Source organism: Nuphar pumila, chromosome 17 (assembly GCF_984573655.1).
Source record: "Nuphar pumila chromosome 17, dmNupPumi1.hap1.1, whole genome shotgun sequence".
Lineage (NCBI taxonomy): Eukaryota > Viridiplantae > Streptophyta > Magnoliopsida > Nymphaeales > Nymphaeaceae > Nuphar > Nuphar pumila.
In genome coordinates this window covers 30,080,785-30,104,704 of record NC_143265.1, presented here as the reverse complement: position 1 = coordinate 30,104,704, position 23,920 = coordinate 30,080,785, and the positions used below count along the sequence as shown (strand labels likewise).

At 37.2% G+C, this 23,920-nt stretch overlaps 1 protein-coding gene across 1 annotated transcript in view; it reads left to right on the top strand.

The window, feature by feature from the left end:
- Positions 1 to 23,920, top strand: part of LOC149811852 (Calcineurin-like metallo-phosphoesterase superfamily protein) — a 55,433-nt gene that overhangs the window by 12,046 nt on the left and 19,467 nt on the right. The window contains exon 2 of the mRNA XM_089993357.1: positions 22,481 to 22,722. Within this exon, the coding sequence (XP_089849483.1) occupies positions 22,481 to 22,722 (242 nt within the window). The remainder of the gene's footprint in view (positions 1 to 22,480; positions 22,723 to 23,920) is intronic.

Sequence of the window (23,920 nt, the reverse complement as noted above, 5' to 3'; positions counted from 1 at the left end):
CTAATAAGTCACAAGATTCATAATAATGTGTTTATATAAACAAAAAAAGTGTTTTTAATGCTTAAAAATTTTACATAACTATTTTTTTTTTTAAATTTCAAACAAAAATGAATTAGATAATGTCAATGATTTTGTATCATCAACATTATCTTCTTTTTTTTTGAAAAAAAATCTCTTTAAATCACTCTTAAGCTCTTTAGGGATGAATATGAACTAGCCTCAAGGGGCCTTATATGTTTTCGAAAAAGAATTGAAATAAGTGCATTTAAACTGCATTTATAGTGTATCTTAAGATACGCCCCATATCGTAGTGTATCATAAGATACAAGGGCGCATCGTAAGATATGGGGATGTATCATATGATACGCACTCGTGCCGAGATATGGGTGTATTGTATCAGAATACCCCATAGTAACGATATGTATCGTATGATACAATATGATGCGATACTTACAACATTGCTTTAGCCTAATTGGAAGTGCACCATGTCTTTAGATAACAACAGACGATAGAAGGAAGATACTTTAAGTTCCGACTTCACAGATACTAGTATTAAGGAACGATCCTTTGACCTACCGATGGATCGAAAAAACAAGCACGAAAAAAGCAAAAAGAGAAAATAACCACACAAAAAAACAAGAATTTTACATGGTTCGACGAAAATTGCCTACGTCCACGACCACACTGAGCCTTCTTCTTTATTGATTTAGATACACAATATAGAGGAGGATGACTCCTTAAATAGAAGGAGTTTTTGAATTTTACATGGAGTCTAGTAGTATAGTTGAATATAACAAAGAGCCTAGGGTAAAATTACAAAACTACCCTAAACAAAAATTTGCCTCAGGGATACTTGTAATGAAGTGCCAAATGAAAAGAGCAACGTCTCCAAGCGAAAGCATGGAAGCACGCACATACACAAGAGGCCACTAAAGGGCAAAATAAACCACAAAAGTGGTCAAGCACAAAAAGAAGATAAAAAATATATTTCTCTTTATAGAATGCTTCATAAGAAGCTTAACAAATACATGGGGCTGTGCCCCTTATTTATACACAGCAAGGGACCCAAGGAGGGGCTCCCATAGAGTCGTTGGAGCCCCTCCAACGGTCATATTTATGACCGTTGGAGGGGTCCAACGACTCTATGTGGACCCCTTTCAAGTGAATAAAAACAAAAAACTAAAAAAGCAAAAAAAGAAAAAGAATAAAGGAAAAAGAAAAAGAGAAAAGCATATCAATGATATGCGTGTACAGGGTGAAATGACAGAAATACCCCTATCGGGTTTTACAAAATAAATATATATATATTTATATATATAGATAGACACATAGACATATATATATCATATATATGTGTATGTGTCGTAATCTATGTATATATATATATATATATATATATATATATATATATATATATATATATATATATATATATATATATATATATATATAAATATACATCATTTTTTAACACCCCCCCTCAAACACATGGTGAGATCACCGAGAGTTTGCTAAGGAGGAAGTAGAAGCGAGGCGAAGACAAAGCTTTGGTGAAGAAGTCCGCTAACTGATATTCGGTAGGAACATATGGAAGTTGAATGGTGCCTCGTAAAAACTCATCTCGAACATAATGACAGTCCATCTCAATATGCTTCGTTCGTTCGTGAAAAGTGTGATTGCTAGCAATATAAATGGAGCTCTTGTTGTCACAGCACAACTTTGAGGGAGTGGAGAATGAGACACCCATATCTTTAAGTAAGCTTCTTAACCATATAATCTCAGTTGTGGTAGTGGCCATCGCACGATATTCTGCTTCAGTAGATGAGAGAGAAACTTTACGCTGCTTCTTACACCTCCAGGAGATAAGTGACTCCCCAAGAAACACACAATAACCTGTGGTAGAAATACGATCATCGGGGTTACCCCCCCAATCAGAGTCAGTATACGCAAGTAAAGTAAGAGGTGAAGAAGAGGAAAAGAATACTCCCTTAGTTATGGAATCTTTTAAGTATCTGATAATCCTCATTATTGCTGCCATGTGAGTGGTGGTAGGAGCAGTCTGAAATTGGCTTGCACTATGAACTGCATGAGAAATGTCAGGCCTAGTGATAAATAAATATGTTAAGGATCCAATCAATTGACGATAAGGCGTGGGATCTGCTAAAGGAGTGCCATCATTGGCTCTCATCTTGGCATTGATCACTTCTGGAGTCTCCACCCTTTTGTCATCTGTCAGCCCAGACCTAGCAATAATATCAGAGGCAAGCTTCATCTGAGATAGGACATACCCCTTAGGGGAGTATGCAACTTCAATTCCTAAGAAATACCTCAAAAAACCTAGATCAGACATATCAAATTTTTTCTTAAGAATATTTTTAATAAGATCAATACCTTTCTTATCATTACCTGTGATAATCATATCATCAACATATAATAACAAAATTGTTATGTGTTCATTAGAGGATTTAACAAACAAAGCAGTATCAGTGTAACATGAGGAGAAACCATTATCAAGAACTACTTTGCTAAAAAGATCATACCAAGCTTTTGGCGCTTGTTTTAACCCATAAAGAGCTTTGTTTAATTTTAGAATATTACCTTTCCCAATTTCAAGACCCGGCGGAGGGTCCATAAGAACTTCTTCACATAAAGTTCCATTTAAGAAAGCATTTTTAACATCAAGTTGGTATATAGGCCATTGTTTGATGGATGCTAAAGCAATTAAGGTTCGTACACTAGTCATTCTGGCTACGGGAGCAAAAGTTTCTTCATAATCAATCCCATATTCTTGGGCATAGCCTTTTGCAACCAAACGAGCTTTGTATCTTTCAAGAGACCCATCACATTTAGTTTTGACTTTATATACCCATCTACACCCAATTGCCTTCTTCCCTAAAGGTTGAGGAATAATGCTCCAGGTTTGGGCCTTGTTAAGAGCCTCTAATTCGATTTTCATGGCTTCAATCCAATGTGGGTGATCTTTAGCTTCCTTGAAAGAGGTAGGTTCGTGATACGAATGTATTAACATAAGACAAGCCCTATAATTCGGAGAAAAAGATTCATAGGACACAAACTTTTGTGGTGGCCTACTAGTACGAGAAGATCTCCTAGGTAGATTGTTGTCAGTAGATTCTTCTAAAGAGAAGTCTTGAGAGTATCTGTCAATAGCAGGTTGATGTTCATTTCCTATCCGCCGGGTATAGACATTTATATCATTAAGGTTTTCACTTTGGGAGGTATTATCATGTTGTTGTATATTATAATGTGAAATTCCATCACAACTAGTATCACAAGTAATAGCCTCAGGAGACTCAATTCTAGGAGCTAAGTCAAATAGAAAAGAATAATCGATGTCTTCCTTAGATGTGTGGATATCGAAACCATTTTGTTCTTCAATAAAGTTTACATTTCTCGACACATATAATTTATTGTTTCGAATATTATAGCATCTATAGCCTTTTTGATTCTCACCATAGCCAATGAACACACATTCAATAGCTTTAGGTGACAACTTATCTTGTCCTAGACTAAGTACAAAACATTTGCATCCAAAGATTCTTAGTCTATTAAAATCGAGAGTAATTTTAAATAATTTTTCAAAGGGCGAAACATTTTTCAAAGAGGAAGAGGGCATACGATTCACAAGATATGTTGCGGTAAGAAGAGCTTCGGCCCAAAAATTTTTAGGAACACATTTAGACACAAGAAGAGTTCTTGTGGTTTCAATTAAATGCCTATGTTTCCTTTCCGCAAGACCATTTTGTTGCGGAGTTTTAGGACAAGATCGTTGGTGCAAAATTCCATTTGTTTTAAAATAATTTTGGAAGTCTTTAGACATGTATTCTCCTCCTGAGTCGGATCTAAAAATAGCTATATTGTGTTGGAATTGGTTTTGAACAAGAGCGTGAAACTCTTTAAAATTAGTGAAGACATTGGATTTATTCTTGATAATATAAACCCATGTGTATCTAGTAAAATCATCAATAAAAGAAACATAGTAAGAGAAGCCTCCTTTGGACATAACGGCTGCCGGTCCCCATACATCGGAATGCACAAGTTCAAAAGACCTTTTTGACACAAAATTGCTATGAGAATATGGAATAGAGTGAATTTTCCCAAGAATACAATCATTGCATGTAAATGTATTTGTATTACAAAATTTTTCCAAAAATGGAAAAAGGTACAATTTTGAAATACTAGGGTGTCCAAGTCTCTTATGCCAAGTCTCAATATCTTTGGATTGAACATGATTACAAAATGATTTGGATGGCAAAGACAAAAAATCCATATAGTAAAGGTCCCCTCTTCTATGGCCTTGCCCAATCCGCTTCCGGGACCGGAGATCCTGCACATAGCAATGGGTAGGTGAAAAAGAGACATTACATTCAAAATCGGTAATTTGAGAGACGGAAAAAAGATTTAGATTAAGTTTTGGGATGATTCGGATTTTGGGAACAAAAAATTCTTTGTTTTGGTCATAAATTTTCTCAAGGTTTCCAATACCCTCAACATTTAAAGAAGTTCCATCGGCGGTGGACACATATGATTTAAATTTATTGAGACTTGGTTTTGACAAAAGTGATACATTTGGAGTCATATGGAAAGAGGCACCCGAATCAAGAATCCAAGAGGACATACCTGGAAATGAAGAGATGGCGGCACCGGAAGTGGAAGGTGAGGATGATGATGTAGAGGCGTTCATCTTCATAAATTGTTGGAGAGTTTCGGTTAGATGAGCGATGGAATCCTTTATGTCACCATCCTTTTTTGTATCTTCATTGATGATTGGAGGAGTCTCTCCCACGGAAGCTACCTTCTTCTTGAATTTAGGGCAATCGGGACGAATATGGCCCGGTTCATTACAATTATGACAAATGATTTTTCTTCTTCCACCACCATTATTCTTCAAAAAATGTGGTGGTTTATATGATCTTACATTGTTGCCGGGTCTAGACACGGCATGTACTTCATCAACATCCCTTTTTAAGGCCAAACGAGTTTCTTCTTGACATAAATCGGCCAAAATATCGCTTAGAGGAGTAGAGGCTCTATGAAGTAGAGATCCTCTAAGTTGTTCAAATTCGGGACGAAGCCCATGAATAAATTGGAAGAACCTCTCTTTTTCCATTTGCTCTTGTCGCATAGCAATAGCACTTCCTTCCCATTGCGGTTCGAGAAGGACAAGTTCATCCCATAAAGAAGATAGGGCACTATAGTAGTCCCTAATGCTCATATCACCTAGCTCTTACCTTTTCTTGTAGAAAAAATGCCTAGCAAGGTCTCTTTGAGTGTACATACCTTTCATGAAAAACCATGCTTCATTAGCCTTCTTGAATTTTGCAAGATTTGCACAAATCTTTAATTCGACGTTATTCATGAACCATGCTAAGATTTTAGCATGTTCACTTTCCCAATCTTCCATTTTAGAAGAATAATCAAGAATAGCCTTTTCTTTTTCTTCTTCATTCAAAGCTTTTTCTTCACCTCCTTCAAGTTTAGTTAACTTTAGTTGTGGTTCCGGAATGGTTCCACATACATAACCCCAAAGCCTTTTACCTTTGAGATTATTCTCCATAGCGGCCACCCACATGCGATAATTGGTCCCATCCAATTTGAATGAGAGATCGATTTTTGCATCTTTGTTGGCCATTAGAAGAAAAATTTATAAGACAAGAGAGAGGAGAGGTATTACTTGTCAAGGGAGGATCCAATGAAGCCTTCTTAACCAAGGCTCTGATACCATGTAATGAAGTGCCAAATGAAAAGAGCAACGTCTTCAAGCGAAATACACAAGAGGCCACTAAAGGGCAAAATAAACCACAAAAGTGGTCAAGCACAAAAAGAAGATAAAAAATATATTTCTCTTCATAGAATGCTTCATAAGAAGCTTAACAAATACATGGGGCTGTGCCCCTTATTTATACACAGCAAGGGACCCAAGGAGGGGCTCCCATAGAGTCGTTGGAGCCCCTCCAACGGTCATATTTATGACCGTTGGAGGGGTCCAACGACTCTATGTGGACCCCTTTCAAGTGAATAAAAACAAAAAACTAAAAAAGCAAAAAAAGAAAAAGAATAAAGGAAAAAGAAAAAGAGAAAAGCATATCAATGATATGCGTGTACAGGGTGAAATGATAGAAATACCCCTATCGGGTTTTACAAAATAAATATATATATATTTATATATATAGATAGACACATAGACATATATATCTCATATATATGTGTATGTGTCGTAATCTATGTATATATATATATATATATATATATATATATATATATATATATATAAATATACATCATTTTTTAACAATACTGCCCCCGAACACCCACCTTATAAATTTATATCCAGGTAGAAAACAGGCTCCACACTTCTCCAACAATCTCCCACTTGGAGATTGATTTCCTTTCAACAACCACACCTTGTGACTTCTCTCCTCATGCAATCCAAAATCTCAGTGTGATGCCTCTAACTACTGTTAAGATAAGTCGACTACTTTAGAGTTTATCTATTCTTAAGGCTGTTTTGATATTTTATGAATAATGAGGGACCTAAATGTAATTTTATTTCTTTGGCTAATCTCTACTTAAACTAAAGGAGATTAGACCTAATTAGAAACTAAGACGTCTTTCCCTCTCTCTCTCTCGTCTCTTAGTCTTTTACTGTTTTGTTTGCCGTTTCACATGGTATCAAAGCCATCGACCTTGGGAGCGTGATTTCGGGTTCTGCGCCAAAGTTCGCGTGAAGGATATCAGATCTAAGGTGTGTCCATTTTTTTTTGGAGGAACTGAGTGGTACAGATTTGATAACAGATCTGTAGTCTGACAAGAGTCATGACTCAGATCTGTAATCAGATCTAAAAGTCGTGGTGAAGCTATGTGTTTTCTGTCGACCAGATCTGGTGGATACAGGTATGGGTGTTGTGCTGACGTCGTGAAGTGGGTGACAGTCAGATTTGACAGTTGTTATTTTTGTTTGTGTTATGGTGATGATTAAATACAGTCTATAGTCGTGGATCTGCATATTGTGGAGCAGTTTTTCTTAATTTGATCGTATGTTTTGGTTGGTTCAGATCTGATCACCGATCTGGGTGTGGTGAAGATTAAATATATTATATAGTCGTGGACTTGCATTCTGATTTTTTTTCAGATCTGATCGCATGTTGTGGTTGGTTCAGATATGATAACAAATCTGGGTGTTGTGAAGATTAAAAATATCATATAGTCGTGAATTTGTTTTTTTTCCAGATCTGATCATATGTTCTGATTGGTTCAGATCTGATCACAAATCTAGGTGTCGTGGTGAAGACTAATCACCGTAGTGGATCTGCATATTGTGGAGCAGATTGTAAGTTCTTGAAGAACTCAAATCTGATTTCGTAGTGGATTGGAGAGTGGATTTTTTTTTGCTGATAGTCGACCAGATTTACAAACTGTGACATTTTTTTTTTGCTCATGGACATCTATTGCAGCAACGACATTTGTTGTGAATTCTGAGTTAGTGTTATTCATTATGGGTGAAGTTCCCAAATCTGATTACAAGAATGAGGCTATTGGGGAATACAAAGTCTTCGCCAATCCTTTTTCATATGGTTCTTCCGTGAAATTAAATGAAACAAACTATGTAAGGTGAGAACATTTATGATGTCGGTGTCTAGACATCGTAGAAAACATATTCTGTTGGAATCTGAACCAAATGATAAAACAGGAAAATACAATACTTGAGAAGAAAATGACATTGTTATGTCATGGATCATGAATAGCATTGAACCTCATATTGCAGATGGCCTAATTTATTACAATACGGCTAAATAGATGTGGGAGAATCTTCAAGATACATACTCTCAAGAGACTAATGTAAGTCGTATTCTCCAAGTTGAACATGAGATATATAATTTACAGCAAGGTGATCAGACCTTGGCCCAATACTATGCCTTCGTTAAGGCTGCCTTTGAGAGACTTAATACTCATAGGCTTCTGTGTTGCTCAAAACAAAATGATCATCAAGAACAGACTATGGTTGCTCGGTTCCTCATAGGCCTATTGTCAGAGTTCTCAGTTGCTAAAGTCCAAATGTTGACCGGGTCTGATGTTCCTACTCTTGCTGATGCATACAATCGATTGAGTAGACTTGTCATCTCTCTTCCACAATCTCAACCTGCATCTCAGTCATCTGCTTTAGTTATTCCATCTAGTTATGGACGAGGAAATACTCTGAATGTTAGAGGAAGAGGTTGTGGAAGAGGTATGAGAGGTAGAGGTAAACTCCAATGTACCTATTGCGGAAAATCAGGACATTTAGAAGATCGTCGCTGGGATAAACATGGACGACCCTCCTTTTCTCCATTAAAGCCAAATGTTTCAAAAGCTTGTTAAAATAAATGTACTATTATATATATATATCCAAATACATCATAATACCCGATAGGGGTATTATGGTCATTTCACAAGTACCCGATAGGGGTTGCTTGTTTTTTTTCTCCTTTTATTTTTTTTATTCTTTTTTTATTTTTTAAAAACTTTCTTTTTGATCCACTTAGGGGCCCCACCATAGAGTCGTTGGGCCCCCCAACGACTCTATTGGGAGCCCCCAAGTGCCTCCTTGATGTATAAATAGGGGTGCATCCCCTTGTAATTCTCCATGCTTTTGCAAGCTCTTCTTTTATAATAAAGAGTACATTTTATAGTTGTAGCCTTCTTTCAAGGCCTTTTGCATTGTTTCCTTTTGGAATTCTATTCTCTTATGCTTGTGTATTAGTCCGGTGTTGGACATTGTAAATGCATTTGCATTCTTAAATTCTTATGCATACTTCATTACATGGTATCAGAGCCATTCAAATATCTAAGGTGAAATCTTGTCTCTCTCTACTTTCTTCCTTTTTCAATCTTTGTATTGAAGCAATGGAAGCCAAGATCGACCTATCATTCAAGCTCAATGGAAAAAATTACATGATGTGGGCATCCGTAATGGAAAATAATCTCAAAGGAAAGAAGCTTTGGGGTTATGTAATGGGGACCGTTCCGGAACCCCAACTTAAGCTCACAAAGATGGAAGGAGATCAGGAGAAAGCTCTTGAAGGTGATGCTCGTCTTAAAGCAATTGAAGATCATCATCGCCAAATGGAAGATTGGGAGAGCAACCATGCAAAAATCCTAGTATGGTTTATGAATAATGTTGAACTTAAGGTATATGTGCAAGTATTGCTAAATTTCGCTGAGCCAATGAAGCTTGGTTTTTTATGAAGGGTATGTATACCCAAAAGGATCTTGCAAGAGCTTATTTCTTGCAAGAAAAAGTGAGAACCACAAAACAAGGGGATATGAGCATACAAGATTACTATAGTGCTCTAAACCCTTTGTGGGATGAATTGGCTCTTTTAGAGCCTAAATGGGTAGCTATGAAGGATATGGAACTAAGACAAAAACAAATGAAACAAGATAGATTGTTTCAATTTTTATTTGGGTTTCGTCCCGAATTTGAACAAGATCCTCACTCCTCTATAAATCTACTATTCCTCCATTAGAGGATGCTATTGCCGAAATCACTCAAGAAGAGACTAGGCATGGCATGAGTAAAAGCATAGATGAAGTTCTTGCCGTGTCTAAACCCGACAATCATGTTAAAACATACAAGCCACCTCATTTTGGTAAACAAGGGAGTGGTGGAAGGAAGATGATTATATGTCATCATTGTTATGAGCCGGGACATATCAAACCCGTTTGCCCAAAGTTAAATGGGACTTTCAAGCCAAAGGTGGCTTTCGTTGAGGAACCTTCCACCAAAGAAGATGAAGGCAAAAACGGGGATCTTAAGGACACTCTTGGTCAAATTTCCATGGCTCTCCAACAAATTCTAAAGGCCACTTCTTCCACCTCCGGTGCCGCTATTGCCTCATCATCTCCTCCCGGTACGTATTCTTGGATTTTAGATTTTAAAGCTTCTTTTCACATGACTCCCCATGAAAATGCATTAACCAACATGAGCACCAATTCAAAAATATTGTGTCTACGGCCGATGGAACTTTTCTCAAAATAAATGGTATTAGAACTCTTAATCCTAAAAGTATTCAAAATTTCTTTGTTCCAAAAGTAAGCCTTTTTTTCGTTTCCCAAATTGCCGACCATGGATGTGAAATATCTTTCTCATCTCAAGGGTGCTTTATGCAGGATCTCCTGTCCGGGAAGCGATTGGGCAAGGCCATAGAAAAGGAGATCTTTATTTTATGGATCACTTAACGCTCCCTAATACCTCTTTTTGTACTTATGTCCAAGATAAAAATATTGAAACTTGACATAAAAGACTTGGACATCCAAGTTACTCTAAAATGTATCTTTTTTCTTTTGGAAACAAGTTTTGTAAAAACAAAGATATCAATTGCAAAGATTGCATTTTTGCAAAAATAAAGTCTATTCCTTTTCCTATAAAAACCTTTGTGTCAACAAGACCTTTTGAATTGGTGCATTCCGATGTATGAGGACCATCTTCAGTTCTATCTAAAGGTGGTTATTTATATTATGTTACTTTTATTGATGATTATACTAGATATATATGGATCTATTTTCTTAACCTTAAATCAGAAGTTTTTAACTTTTTCAAAGAATTTTATGCAAAAGTTCAAAATCAATTTCAAAGTCGCATATCCATTCTTAGATCCGATTCGGGTGCAGAATACTTATCAAATGAGTTTCAATCATATTTAAAACAAACATGGCATTTGTCATCAAAGATCATGCCCAAGAACTCCTCAACAAAACGGTCTAGCCGAAAGAAAACATAAACATATTTTAGAAACCACTAGATCATTACTTATTTATAAAAATATTCTTAAAATGTTTTGGGTCGAAGCCGTGTTAACCTCCACCTATTTAATCAAGCTTTTTAACCTAACACTCGATTACAATCGTCTTCGTATTTTTGGATATAAATGTTTTGTTCTTTTACATAAAAGAGATAAGTTGTCACCAAAAGCAATTGAATGTGTATTTTTAGGATATGGTGAAAATAAAAAAGGCTATAAATGCTTTGACTATAAAAACAATAAGTTATTTGTCTCCAAAGATGTGACTTTTTTAGAAGATGAAAATGGTTTTGAAATATTAGATAAACCAAATGAAATCGAATATATGTTTCTCAATGATCTTTTAGAAGATCCAAATGATGACTCTTTAAGTCATTCAGAAATCCTAGAAAATACTCATAGTGATGATTCTCATGGTATTGAGGTATCACCAACTAATGGTGACAATCTCCAAGTTGTGAGCAAGAGCAACCTATTAGTGCTTTAGAAAAATTCTTGCGGCTTAATGAACCTCTAGAAGAAATCTCCCTTAGGCGATCCTCTAGCGAATCAATTCCACCTAATAGGTTTGTCTCATATGAATCTCTCACACCTAACTATAGAGCTTGTCTAATAGACTTGCATTCATACTATGAACCTTCTCATTATAATCAAGCAAAAAATACACCTCATTGGGTTGAAGTAACGAGAGTTGAGCTAAATGCTTTAAATAAGGCTAAAACTTGGGAAATAGTTCAACTTCCTCCAAATAAAAAAGCTATTGGATGTTGGTGGGTTTATAAAGTCAAGACAAAAAGTGATGGTTCTCTAGAACGATATAAAGCAAGATTAGTTGCTAAGAGATACTCACAAGAATATGACATTGATTATGAGGAGACTTTTGCCCCCGTGGCTCGCATGACAAGTGTTAGAACTCTAATTGCTGTAGCATCATAAAAGAAATGACCTATATTTCAACTAGATGTTAAAAATGTCTTTCTTAATGGTCAATTAAATAAAGAAGTATATATGGATCCTCCGTCGGGAATTAATCTTAACCAAGGTCAAACTTTTCGATTATTAAAAGCTTTATATGGCCTTAAACAAGCCCCTAAGGCTTGGTATGATAGATTTAGTGCTATCATGATAAAATTGAGATTTCGTTCATGTTATACTGACATTGCTCTCTTTGTTAAAAGTGCAGGTAATAGTATTATCATCCTTCTGCTTTATGTTGATGATATGATCATCACAAGCAATGATGAAAGTGATATTCTTGTTGTTAAAAATATGTTAAAACATAACTTTGATATGTTTGATTTGGGTTTTCTCATGTATTTTCTTAGTATTGAAGTAACGTATTCTCTCCGAGGGTATATTTTGTCACAGATGAAGCTTACTGCAGATATATGTTTCAAATCTGGAATTTCAGATGACAAAAAAGTATAGACTCCCGAGGTTATCAATGCTAAACTATGGTTGGAAGATGGAGTTCTGCTGGATGATCCTACGCTTTACCGGCAACTCATTGGATTTCTCACCTAACTGACTATCACCAGGCCTGATATCGCTCATGTTGTGCACTCCACAAGCCAATTTCAGCATGCCCCTACAACTGTGCATATGAGTGTTGTGCTTCGGATCATTCGCTACATCAAAAATACTTTAACTAAAGGGCTATTCCTATCCTCACTCTCTTCATTAAATTTACTTGCTTATACTAATGCTGATTGGGAAGGTAATCAAAATGATCGAATCTCAACTACTGGCTTTTGTGTCTTTTTAGGAGATTCACTGATCGCCTGGAGATGCAAGAAACAACAGAAAGTCTCATTATTTTCCATTGAGGCTGAGTACCGGGCTATGACAACTAATACAATGAAACTTGTGTGGCTTTGAAGTCTTCTTCAAGATATGGGAGTTGAAATTTCGGGTGCTTCGAAGCTCTGCTGCGACAACAAAAGTGCCATCTATATTGCCAGCAACCACACCTTCCATGAGCGGACTAAACATATAGAAATGGACTGTCACTATGTTCATGATGAGTATCTTCGTGGGACAGTTATACTGCCATATGTCACATCCGAATACCATCTCGCAGATTTTTTTACTAAAGCACTTTCTGCGCCTCGCTTCTTGTTTCTTCTTGGCAAACTTTCGGTCATCTCCCCGTAAAGTTTGAGGGGGGGTGTTAAAATAAATGTACTATTATATATATATATATATATATATATATCCAAATACATCATAATACCCGATAAAGGTATTATGGTCATTTCACAAGTACCCGATAGGGGTACTTGTTTTTCTTCTCCTTTTATTTTCTTTATTCTTTATTTATTTTTTAAAAACTTTCTTTTTGAGCCACTTAGGGGCCCCACCATAGAGTCTTTGGGGTCCCCAACGATTCTATTGGGAGCCCCCAAGTGCCTCCTTGATGTATAAATGGGGGTGCATCCCTTTGTAATTCTTCGCAAACTCCTCTTTTATAATAAAGAGTACATTTTATAGTTGTAGCCTTCTTTGAAGGCCTTTTGCATTGTTTCCTTGTGGAATCCTATTCTCTTATGCTTGTGTATTAGTCCGGTGTTGGACATTATGAATGCATTTGCATTCTTAAATTCTTCTGCATACTTCATTACAAAGCTAATGTTACAAAACTAGAGGTAGAGAATGAAACCAATTCTCCTAGTTATTCTATCACTCTTAGTCGTGCAGAATATGATGAGCTGGTCGCACATCGTCCTTCAAGTTTCTCTTCTCCTGTAGCTGGTGTGACCTACTCAACACTAGACAACCTTTCTCCCCATGATAGTAAGTGGATTATTGACTCTGGTGCATCTAGACATCTATGTGGAAACTTTCAAAAAATTTCAGAGTTAAAGGCTATTACTGCACATCGGAGTGTCTCATTAGCTGATGGGAGTTCCTCCTCTGTTATTGGTCAGGAAAATGTTTCTATATCCTCTTCCTTGCAGTTGAACAATGTCCTTCATGCTCCTTCATTTCTTCAAAGTTTACTCTCAGTTAGTTGCCTTACAAAAGAACTAAATTGTAGAGTGATATTTGATCCTGTGTTGTCATTTTCAGGATTTGCTGACGGGGAAGAAGGTTGGTGGAGGCTATGAAGAAAATGGAGTCTACTATTTACATCACCTAGTGGAAAATATTTATGCTGCAGTCGATTATTCCTCAAGTCCTGTTTAGTGGCATCGTCGTCTCGGACACCCTTCATTATCGAAGCTTTGTCGTGTCATTCCTCAAATTTCTATGTCATTCCAATGTGAAGCATGTCAGTTGGGCAAGCATCATAGGAGTTCGTTTCCTTCTAGTCAGAGTCAATCAAGTCATAAAGTCTTTGAACTTGTTCATGCTGATGTATGGGGTCCTAGTAAGATTCCTACCAGGACCCAATGTCGTTATTATCTTGTTATTGTCGATGATTTTTCTAAGTTGTCTTGGGTATTCTTAATAAAAGAAAGATCTGAAGTTCCTAGTATCCTAAAATCATTGGTTATTGAAATAAAAACTCAGTTTGAGTCCGTTGTTAAGATTATCCGTACTGATAATGCTCTTGAGTTTAAAACTACAGCTCTATTGCAATTTTATCGAGATCATGGCATTCAACCTCAAACCACCTGTGCTTATACTTCCCAACAAAATGGGGTGGCTGAGCGAAAACACATGCATCTCTTTGATGTAGCACGCACTCTTATGATTCAATCCAATGTTCCTGCTTTATATTGGGGTGATGCGGTTACCATAGCCTGCTATTTGATCAACCGCATGCCTTCATCATCCGTGGAAGACCAAATTCCTTTGCAAATCCTGTATCCTAATGCACCTTTCTTATCTCTTTCGCCCAAGGTATTTGAGTGCATTTGTTTTGTGCACAGACTCGGACCTGACCGTGATAAATTAATAACTCAAGCCACTAAGTGTATGTTTATAGGCTATCCAAAAAATCAAAAGAGGTATCGATGTTATGATCTGATTTTTCTTCGGGAGTATGTCAGTGCGGATGTATCTTTCTTGGAGTCCCTTCCATATTATTCCAGTACTGGTGCTAGGTTGTAAGCTGACCAAGATGACTCCTTTCCTCTTCCTGTTCCTCATTTTCCCTTGGAAGCGGTGCCCCTATTATCGAATCCAACTCCACCTACCTCACGGTTTCACAATCCTTCATTGGTGTATGTGCGTAGAGCTCCACCTCCTCCGGTGCCTCCATCTTCTTCTTCTCCTGAGGTAAGTACTTCTGACAGTAATGACATTCCTGTTGATGATGACAGGCCAATCGCTCTGCGAAAGGGGACACGACAATGCACCTTATATCCTATGTCTCAGTTTGTGTCAGATACCAGACTTGGTAATAAGATGAAAGCATTTATTTCAGCCTTATCTGTTGAAACTATTCCTCTGAGTTATCAAAAGGCAGTACTCGATAGCCGGTGGAAGCAGACTATGCAAGATAAAATGGATGCTTTACTGTCTCAACAGACATGAGACCTCGTTGATCCCCCATTGGATGTGGACATTGTTGGATGCAAATAGGTATATACCATTAAGTACAACTCAGATTTATCAATTGAAAGGTACAAGGCCAGGTTAGTAGCAAAAGGTTATACTCAGACATATGGTGTTGATTTCTTTGAGACATTTTCCCCAGTAGCACAGATGGGCACCATTCGTTTTGTTCTCTCTGTAGCCGTTCACCATGGATGGAGTTTGTGTTAGCTAGATGTGAAAAATTCATTCTTATATGGGGATCTGTCTGAGACAGTCTACATGCAACAACCTTCTGCGTTCGAGGTTGAGGGGAGTGTCAGAAGGTGTGCAAATTAAGGCGATATATGGTCTAAAGCAAAGTCCTCCTGCATAGTTTCAAAAGTTGTTTGAGGTGAATTCAAAGTTTGGTTTTAATAGGTGAGCGTCAAACCATACATTATTTATTAAGAAAATTAGCTCAGGCATAGTAGTTATGGCGGTATATGTAGATGGCATCATCCTTACAGGAGATAACATGAACGATATTACAGCTACGAAGGCTCATCTTCAAAAACATTTTGTTACACAAGACCTTGGTTCCCTTAGATACTTTCGGGGCATAAAAGTGGCCAGGAGCAGTGAGGGCGTGGTTTTGCCTCAACGGAAGTATGTTCTTGATTCACTAAAAGAGACATGAGTGTTGGGAGCTAAACCAGCAAATATTCCCATGGATCACAAAGTTCATTTATTGGATGAGGGGTCAAAACCTGTTGATAGCAAGAACTATCGCTCATTGGTAGGGAAGTTACTATATGTGACTAGACCTGATATTGCTCTGGCTGTAAGCAAGGTTAGCCAATTCATGGACAAACCGACTGAGGTACATTGGAATGCTACAATGATGATACTCAGGTACTTAAAATCTTCTCCTGGAAAAGGGTTGTTATTCAAGAAAGGAGACACTCTGGAGGTAGTTGCTTACTCTGATGCTGATTATGCTGGGTCTGTAGAGGATAAGAAATCTACCACAGGATTCTGTGTATTTGTGGGAGGTAACTTAATTTCCTGGAGAAGCAAGAAGTAAACCATGGTTGCTAGGTCAAGTGCTGAATCAAAATATAGGGCTATGGCCCAAACGGCAGTTGAATTAATGTGGGTTCGAACTGTGCTGACTGATCTTCAAGTGAAGGTTTCATCTCCTATGGTGATGATGTGTGATAATAAGGCAGCCACATATATAGCCAATAATTCGGTATTTCATGAGAGGACAAAACATATTGAAGTTGATTGTCACTACATACGAGATATGGTTCAAGATGGACATATCTCTATCAAGCATGTAATCTCTGAGGATCAAGTTGCAGATATTTTTACAAAGCCTCTTGCCAGGTCCAGTTTCTCAAAATGTTGTGGCAAGCTGAGCATGATTGATATCCATGCTCCAGCTTGAGGGGGAGTGTTAAGATAAGTCGACTACTTTAAAGTTTATCTATTCTTAAGGCTGTTTTGATATTTTATGAATAATGAGGGACCTAAATGTAATTTTATTTCTTTGGCTAATCTCTACTTAAACTAAAAGAGATTAGACCTAATTAGAAAATAAGACATCTTTCCCTCTCTCTCTCTCTTGTCTCTTAGTCTTTTACTGTTTTGTTTGTCGTTTCACAACTACTATCCATGAAGGCCAACTGAGGTTGTGCACAACCTCAACGTCTCTGTAGTAACTATCTTGGTCAACATATCTGCCAGGTTTTCTGATCCACGTATCTTCTCAAGTGATAGTGCCCCACGAGCCAACAAATCATGAATAAAGTGATACTTTATTTGAATGTGCTTTGTTCTAGCATGGAATGCTGAATTCTTTGCTAGATGAATCACACTTTGACTGTCCAAAAAAGGACATTATTATTCTTTTTTTTGCCAAACTCTTTTAGAAAATTCTTCAACCAGACCATCTCCTTGTTGGTTTCAGTAACAACAACATATTCAGCTTTAGTGGTGGAGAGAGATGTAATCTTCTGCAATTGAGAGACCCAGCTTATAGCAGTACCACCCAAGGTATAGACATAACCTGTGGTTCTTTTACGATTGTCAACATCACCACCTAAATCTGCATCAACAAAGCCTTGCAAAATCATGCACCTTTGTCAAAACAAGGTGCCATGTCTGTGGTACCTCTCAAGTATCAAAGGATCTATTTCACAACTTTCCAATGTTGCTTCCCTAGATATGTCATGTACCTGCTCACGACTCCCACTGATTGAGTTATGCCTGGCCTGGTATAAACCATAGCATACATCAAGTTGCCAACCGCTGAAGCATATAGAACTTTGGACATATACTCATAGTCCTCATCTGACTTGGGTGGTTACTCTTTCGATAATTTGAAATAACTTGTCAAAGGAGTACTTACGGGTTTTGCATCCTGCATACAAAACTTGCTTAACACCTTTTCAATATAATCTGTCTGAGACAATTTCAAAGAGTCAGCTTTTTTATCTCGAGAAATTCTCATCCCAAGTGTTTTCTTTGCAACTCCTAGATCCTTCATTGCAAACTCTTTTGATAGTTGCTACTTTAACTTGTTGATCTCTTGAATGTTAGATCCTGTAATGAGCATATCATCTACATGCAAAATAATATAGCAGTCATCAAACCCCTTAAGGTAACAATAATGGTCCATCTAACATCTCATGAATCTGTGGTTACACGTGAATCCATCAAACTTCTTATACCACTGTCTGAGGGCTTGCTTTAAACCATACATGCTTTTATTCAGCTTGCACACAAGTTCTTTTTTACCCTGCACTGTAAACCCTTTTGGCTGCATCATGTAAATGTCTTCTTTCAGTTCACCATGAAGAAAAACAGTTTTCACATCTAACTACTCTAAGTGCAAGTTTTCAACTGCGACAATATTCAATACGAGAAAATGTCAGTGTAGTCAATACTTTCTTTCTGTTGAAAACCTTTCACAACCAACCTGACTTTATATCTCTTATTGCCATCAAGTTATTCCTTGATTCGATAAACCCATTTGTTATGAAGTACCCTTTTTTTCCCTTGGCATTTGGGTCAAAACCCATGTTTTATTTACATGTAATGAGTTCATCTCTTCTTCCATGGCTAGCTCTCACCGGAGAAAATCATTAACCTGCATTGCTTCACTAAAGCATTATGGCTCACCGCTATCAGTCAATGCTAAGTAATGCAAAGAAGGAGAATATCGTTGAGTAGGTTTAGACGCTCTAAATGATTTTCTCAGTTCCATCACAGGTTTGTTAGGTTTTGGTTGTGGAATAATGTTTTCAAGATTCTCCTGAACTCTCTTTGCCACATCATACTCAGAGATCCCCTCCAATTCAACATGCTCACCCTTTCCTATGTTATCATATTCTGCAATAGATCTGTCTTTATACAAAACGTTTTCATTGAATATAACATCTCTCTTTATGATTTTTTTGTTTCGATAATCCCATAACCGATATCCAAATTCATCATTACCATATCTAATGAAAAGACACTTCCTAGACTTTGGATCTAGCTTATCACTATGATCAGAATTTACATGTACGTATGAAACACAATAAAAAACTTTCAAGTGTGACAAGTTTACCTCTTTGCCTGTCCACGCCTCCTCTGGTGGTTCAAAGTCCAACGGAACAAAAGACCCTCAATTAATCGAGTAAGTTGTTATGCTTACTACATCAGTCCAAAATGTTTTGGGCAATCCAACATGTATCCTCATGCTTCTGGCTCGTTCATTCAAGACTTTGTTCATGTGTTCAGCAACTCCATTCTGTTGTGGTGTTCCTAGAACTGTCTTTTCCATATGAATCCCACTTACCGCACTGAACTCCTTGAATTCTTTACTATTACAATTGTCCCATTATCTGACCTCAAATGCTTTATTTTTACCCTTGACTCGTTTTCAACTTGATTTTTTCACTTCTTAAAAGTAGAGAATTTATCAGATTTATTTTTGAGCAAATAAATCCATACATTTCAAGTAGAGTTATCAATTAAGATAACGTAGTAGCATGGACCTCCAAGAGATGGTACATGCGAAGGACCTCATACGTCAGTATGCACAAACTCTAGCTTTCCTGTTTTCGATGTCCTTCCAGTGTTTGAGAAACTAACATTTTTCAGTTTTTCGAAATTAGTCTTCACAAAGACCAACACCCACAGACTTCAAGTCAAATAATTTCGCCTTTGATGAAAGTATCTTTATCCCTTTCTCACTCATATGCCTGAGTCTACAGTACTAGATTTTAAAGTCAAAAGATCAATCAGTGACTACCATGGTGTTTTTTGTATCTGTGGTCATGTAAAGGGTACTCATCTTATTGCTTCTTTCCACAACCATAGCACTTTTGATGATTTTTCAAGATCCACTCTCAAAGGTTGTCCCACAGAGATTAGATTTCCCTTTAAGCCTTGAACATGCTTGACGTTATGCAACCTCCACATATTACCATTAGCAGTTTTAATTCGAATATCTCCCGTTCCTACAATATCTAAAGGTTCATCAACATAAACCTTTCCAAAATTTTTAGCAACATAATTATCCATTCCTTCTCTGCATGAGGTCGAATGGAAGGATACACCATAATCCAAGATTCAATGGAGTTGTCAACACTCAGGATTAGGGCATCGAGAACTGTTTCTGTTGTTATTGCATTGGCAGATTCTTCATTTTTCTTCTGATTTTGTTTCTTAAGCATCCTATAATCTCTGTTTAGGTGTCTTTTTTTCCAGTTGTTTTAGCAACTAGGTCCCTCCTGTTTATTTTGGGGTCCAGACCATGGTTGCCAGTTGAGGAAGCGAGAGTGAGAAGCGATACGGGAAGCGAGAGCGGGAAGCGAGGCACTTTCAAAATTTTAGGAAGCGAGAAGCGTGGGACCACTTAGGAGCGAATCAGGAATCGTCTCGGAAGTGACTTAGGAAGCAAACCGGAAGCGACCTAGGAAGCGAGGGGGAAAGCGAAAAAAATAAAAATAAAAAATACAAAAAATTTGAAAAAAAATGGGGGAAGTGCGGGGGGAAGCGAGGGGGAAGCGTGATGGGAAGCGCGCTTCCCATTAAAGGGAAGTGTGTTTCCTATAAAAGGGAAGCACACTTCCCATTTAAAAATAGTGCTTCCCTGCGTGTTTCGGAAGCACGACGTTTCGCGCTTCCGAAGCGCGCTTCCCCACTTACCTAGGTGTTTCCGGTAACTCTGGTCCAGACTGACTCCTTAAAGACTTAAACCTGCCACGATCTTGACCTCATTGATTTGTTCTTTCTCTGCCTTCAATGTTCAAGGCAGAACCCGAGGATTCACCTTATTCTCTTATGCGAATATCTTCACTTAGAATCATATCCCAGACTTCATCTAACTTTAACTTGTTTGAATATGAAGAACTGCTCACAATGGCACCCCAACTCTTTGGCAGAGAGGACAACAAAATCAATGCTCGAACCTCATCTTCAAAGTTTATCCCCACCGATGGATCAAAGAAACAAGCACGAAAAAAGCAAAAGGAGAAAACAATCACATACGAAAACAAGGATTTTATGTGGTTCGATGAAAACTGCTTACGTCTATGACCGCACTAAGCCTTCTTTTTTATTGATTGAGATACACAATACAGAGGAGGATGCCTCCTTAAATAAAAGGAGTTTACAAATTTTACAAGGAGTCTACTAGTGTAGTTAAATATAACAAGGAGTCTTGGGTAAAATTATAGAACTACCCTAAAAAAAATTGCATCGGAGCTACCGCCACCTTACAGATTTATATCCAGGTAGAAAACAGTCTCCACACTCCAACAACTAGGCAGTCCAGTTGTAAGAGGGATTAATGGAGCTCAGTCTTCTAATATGTGAGCAGAGAGATTCCTCGAATTGTGCATTGTAGCTCATCTAGGTGCTATTAGCTTTTCTCCTACTAGGTAGTCTGTAGTTTCTAGTGGTTGTTCTACTTGCATTTTGAATTGGAAAATCATTGCCACTGTTGCAACTATGCACGTGAAAAGAAAGATAAACTCTTTATTAAGATTTAATGGTTTTATGGACACTTGCAGGGTCTTGGACACTGCTTACACAAATATCTCTAGATAAGAAATATTGATATCCTTACTAATAGAAGTACATAATAGAGAGAATCATACTGTTCCTAAATTTTTCATTGAAATTTGCAGAGTTACTGTGCCATGATTTTTTAAAATTTGAATCTCGAGACAAAAGATGAGCTATCTATGTAGTTAAATTTGCACATAGTCCTAGGCACCTAGTTGGCAGATTAGTCTCCTGGCAATTAGTTCCTAGGCCAACTAGTCATCGACTAGTCAGTGCGTAGGCCAACTAGTCTGTCCTAAGCAGGGATCGACTTGCCCTTTTTTTTTAACCATTTTAAAGTGTGTGCATGTGTGTATACTCTTTTTTCTTCATATATCTTCATATATATGTATATATTCTATTGAATCAACTTAATTACACACTGCTGTAAATTCTATGTTTTCTTAACTTTTTTTTCGGTACCGACTAGTTGACTAGTCTTACCTAGGCCCCAACTAGGCCTTTTAAAGGTCTACTGCCTACATGCCGACTAGCATGTTTGAGTTTGACTATATAGGAGCTAGTACTACTGCATGTACAGTCTTGTTATTCTAGAATTCATCACTCAGGCTGCAGCATGATATTTATCATGACAAGTTTGTTGTGATATCTCCTAGTTTTGCCAGTTTTAGCTAGCTGATGTTTGTGGAGGTATATGTAGTGTAACTCTTTGTCATAGTACCCTTAAACAAAATCGACCTTAAGATGCTTGGTTTGATTGCATATTTGATTGTCAGTCACTTCCGTCAGTCCTCCATACCATGTGGCCCAACACATCGTGTGCATGGCAGCTATATGTTCAGCATCATGATTAACTAAGCTGCACACAAGTGTATCTTACTTTTCCACCAACTAATGTTCTATAAGAAAAGCTAGAGAATTTAACCATTCTTGACTCTTGTGGTGAACTGCACAAGATATTTTCGTTATGCAGTCGATACGGTCTTTCTTTTCAAGGAACCAAGTTTATTTTTTAAATACCAATTTAGTGAAATGCCCTGAAGCGTTTAGAGATAGTTGTCAATACATGCACATCAGAGGCAAACTTATAGTTTCTTAGTTTTTGCAGTTGATTGCAAATGGTAATGATAGAGTTTTTCCATTTCATTGCACAGATGGAAAGAGCAGAGACCTATTAACAATGAAGCAAGATGAGCGAGAGTGGATGGAGTATGACAGGGTGATGAAGGATGTTATAGCAAATAGTGGACTTCCAAGAGAGATATTCTATGATCTAAGGGGAAATCATGACAATTTTGGTGTACCTGTAATTGGAGGAAATTATGATTTTTTTCAAAATTATAGCATCAGTGGAGGCCTAAATCGAAGTTCAAAAGTTCAGAGTGTAACTCTACAGGTGAGCGCATGATCTAATGTGGTGATTTTTTTTATTCTGGAATCTTCCACTATCAGTGCAGTTTGCTTTTTTATCTCTTGAACCTCATTTCAAGAAAATTTTAGTAATTTGTTTCACAAAAATTCGAAAAGTTCCATCATGTTGGCTTTCTGTTTTCTTCATGAGTTGATTACTTGAACAATTATTCGTTGCATACACAATTTGATTCTGACCTATTGAACTTTATTTGGTAATCAAATAAATCATAAACCTTTGGCTATTGAATTTATTCTTGATTATTGGCATAAATTGTCATTGTACAGATGACTGTTGCAACAGTTCTATGTTGTCTGTTCAATCCGCACAGAATTCTAACTGCAATTTGTTATTCATGGCACCACAATCTTGGCTTAAAAGTTTTAAGTTTCATATATATATATATATACCACCACCACCTCATGGATTTGATGAAATTATGAATTGTGATGGCAATGTGAATACGTGGAATGGACACTCCACTATTGCAGAATCCTCAGGCATTGTCTTCTTCAATGTATGTTAAATTACACTTCCACCTGGAAATGCAATGCAAGCAGTGCATTTGAAAATAATGATATGTCACAACATACAATAATTGACTGTCACTCTGAAACTAGGGGATGCTTCATAAATACCTTTTGCCATAATCTTTGAAACGAAGAAACTCGAGAAATATGTAGTTCAATTAAAACTATAGATAACATCATAACGCCTTTTTTTAGTGCTTCATAAGTGCAATAATTTTCAATGGTTTATGATGCCGATTTGAACCCAAACTTGGTGTGTATAACAGTGCCTACCTAATGTCATGCATGTGTTTGAGTTTTAGTATGTACTCATTTCAGCTACATCCATCTTTTTGGAACCCAAACACTTTCAAATGGAAAGGCTAGTAATGCTGAATTCAACATCAAATATCAGTGATTTTAACCAAACAATTATAGTCATGTAACATACTATAATCTGCATCTTTCTCATATAGCTCATAATATGGACTCATTCTTCAAAATCTTCATGGGCAACCTGTTTATTATGTATGCTGCAAAATGAAACGTCTCCATCCACAAATACATAGCAACATCACCAGCATGTAACATCGCTAAGGCACTTTCAACCATATGGTGATGCTTCCTCTGAACTGGCCATTTTGTTGTAGGGTTCGAGGATATGACTCTTCAAT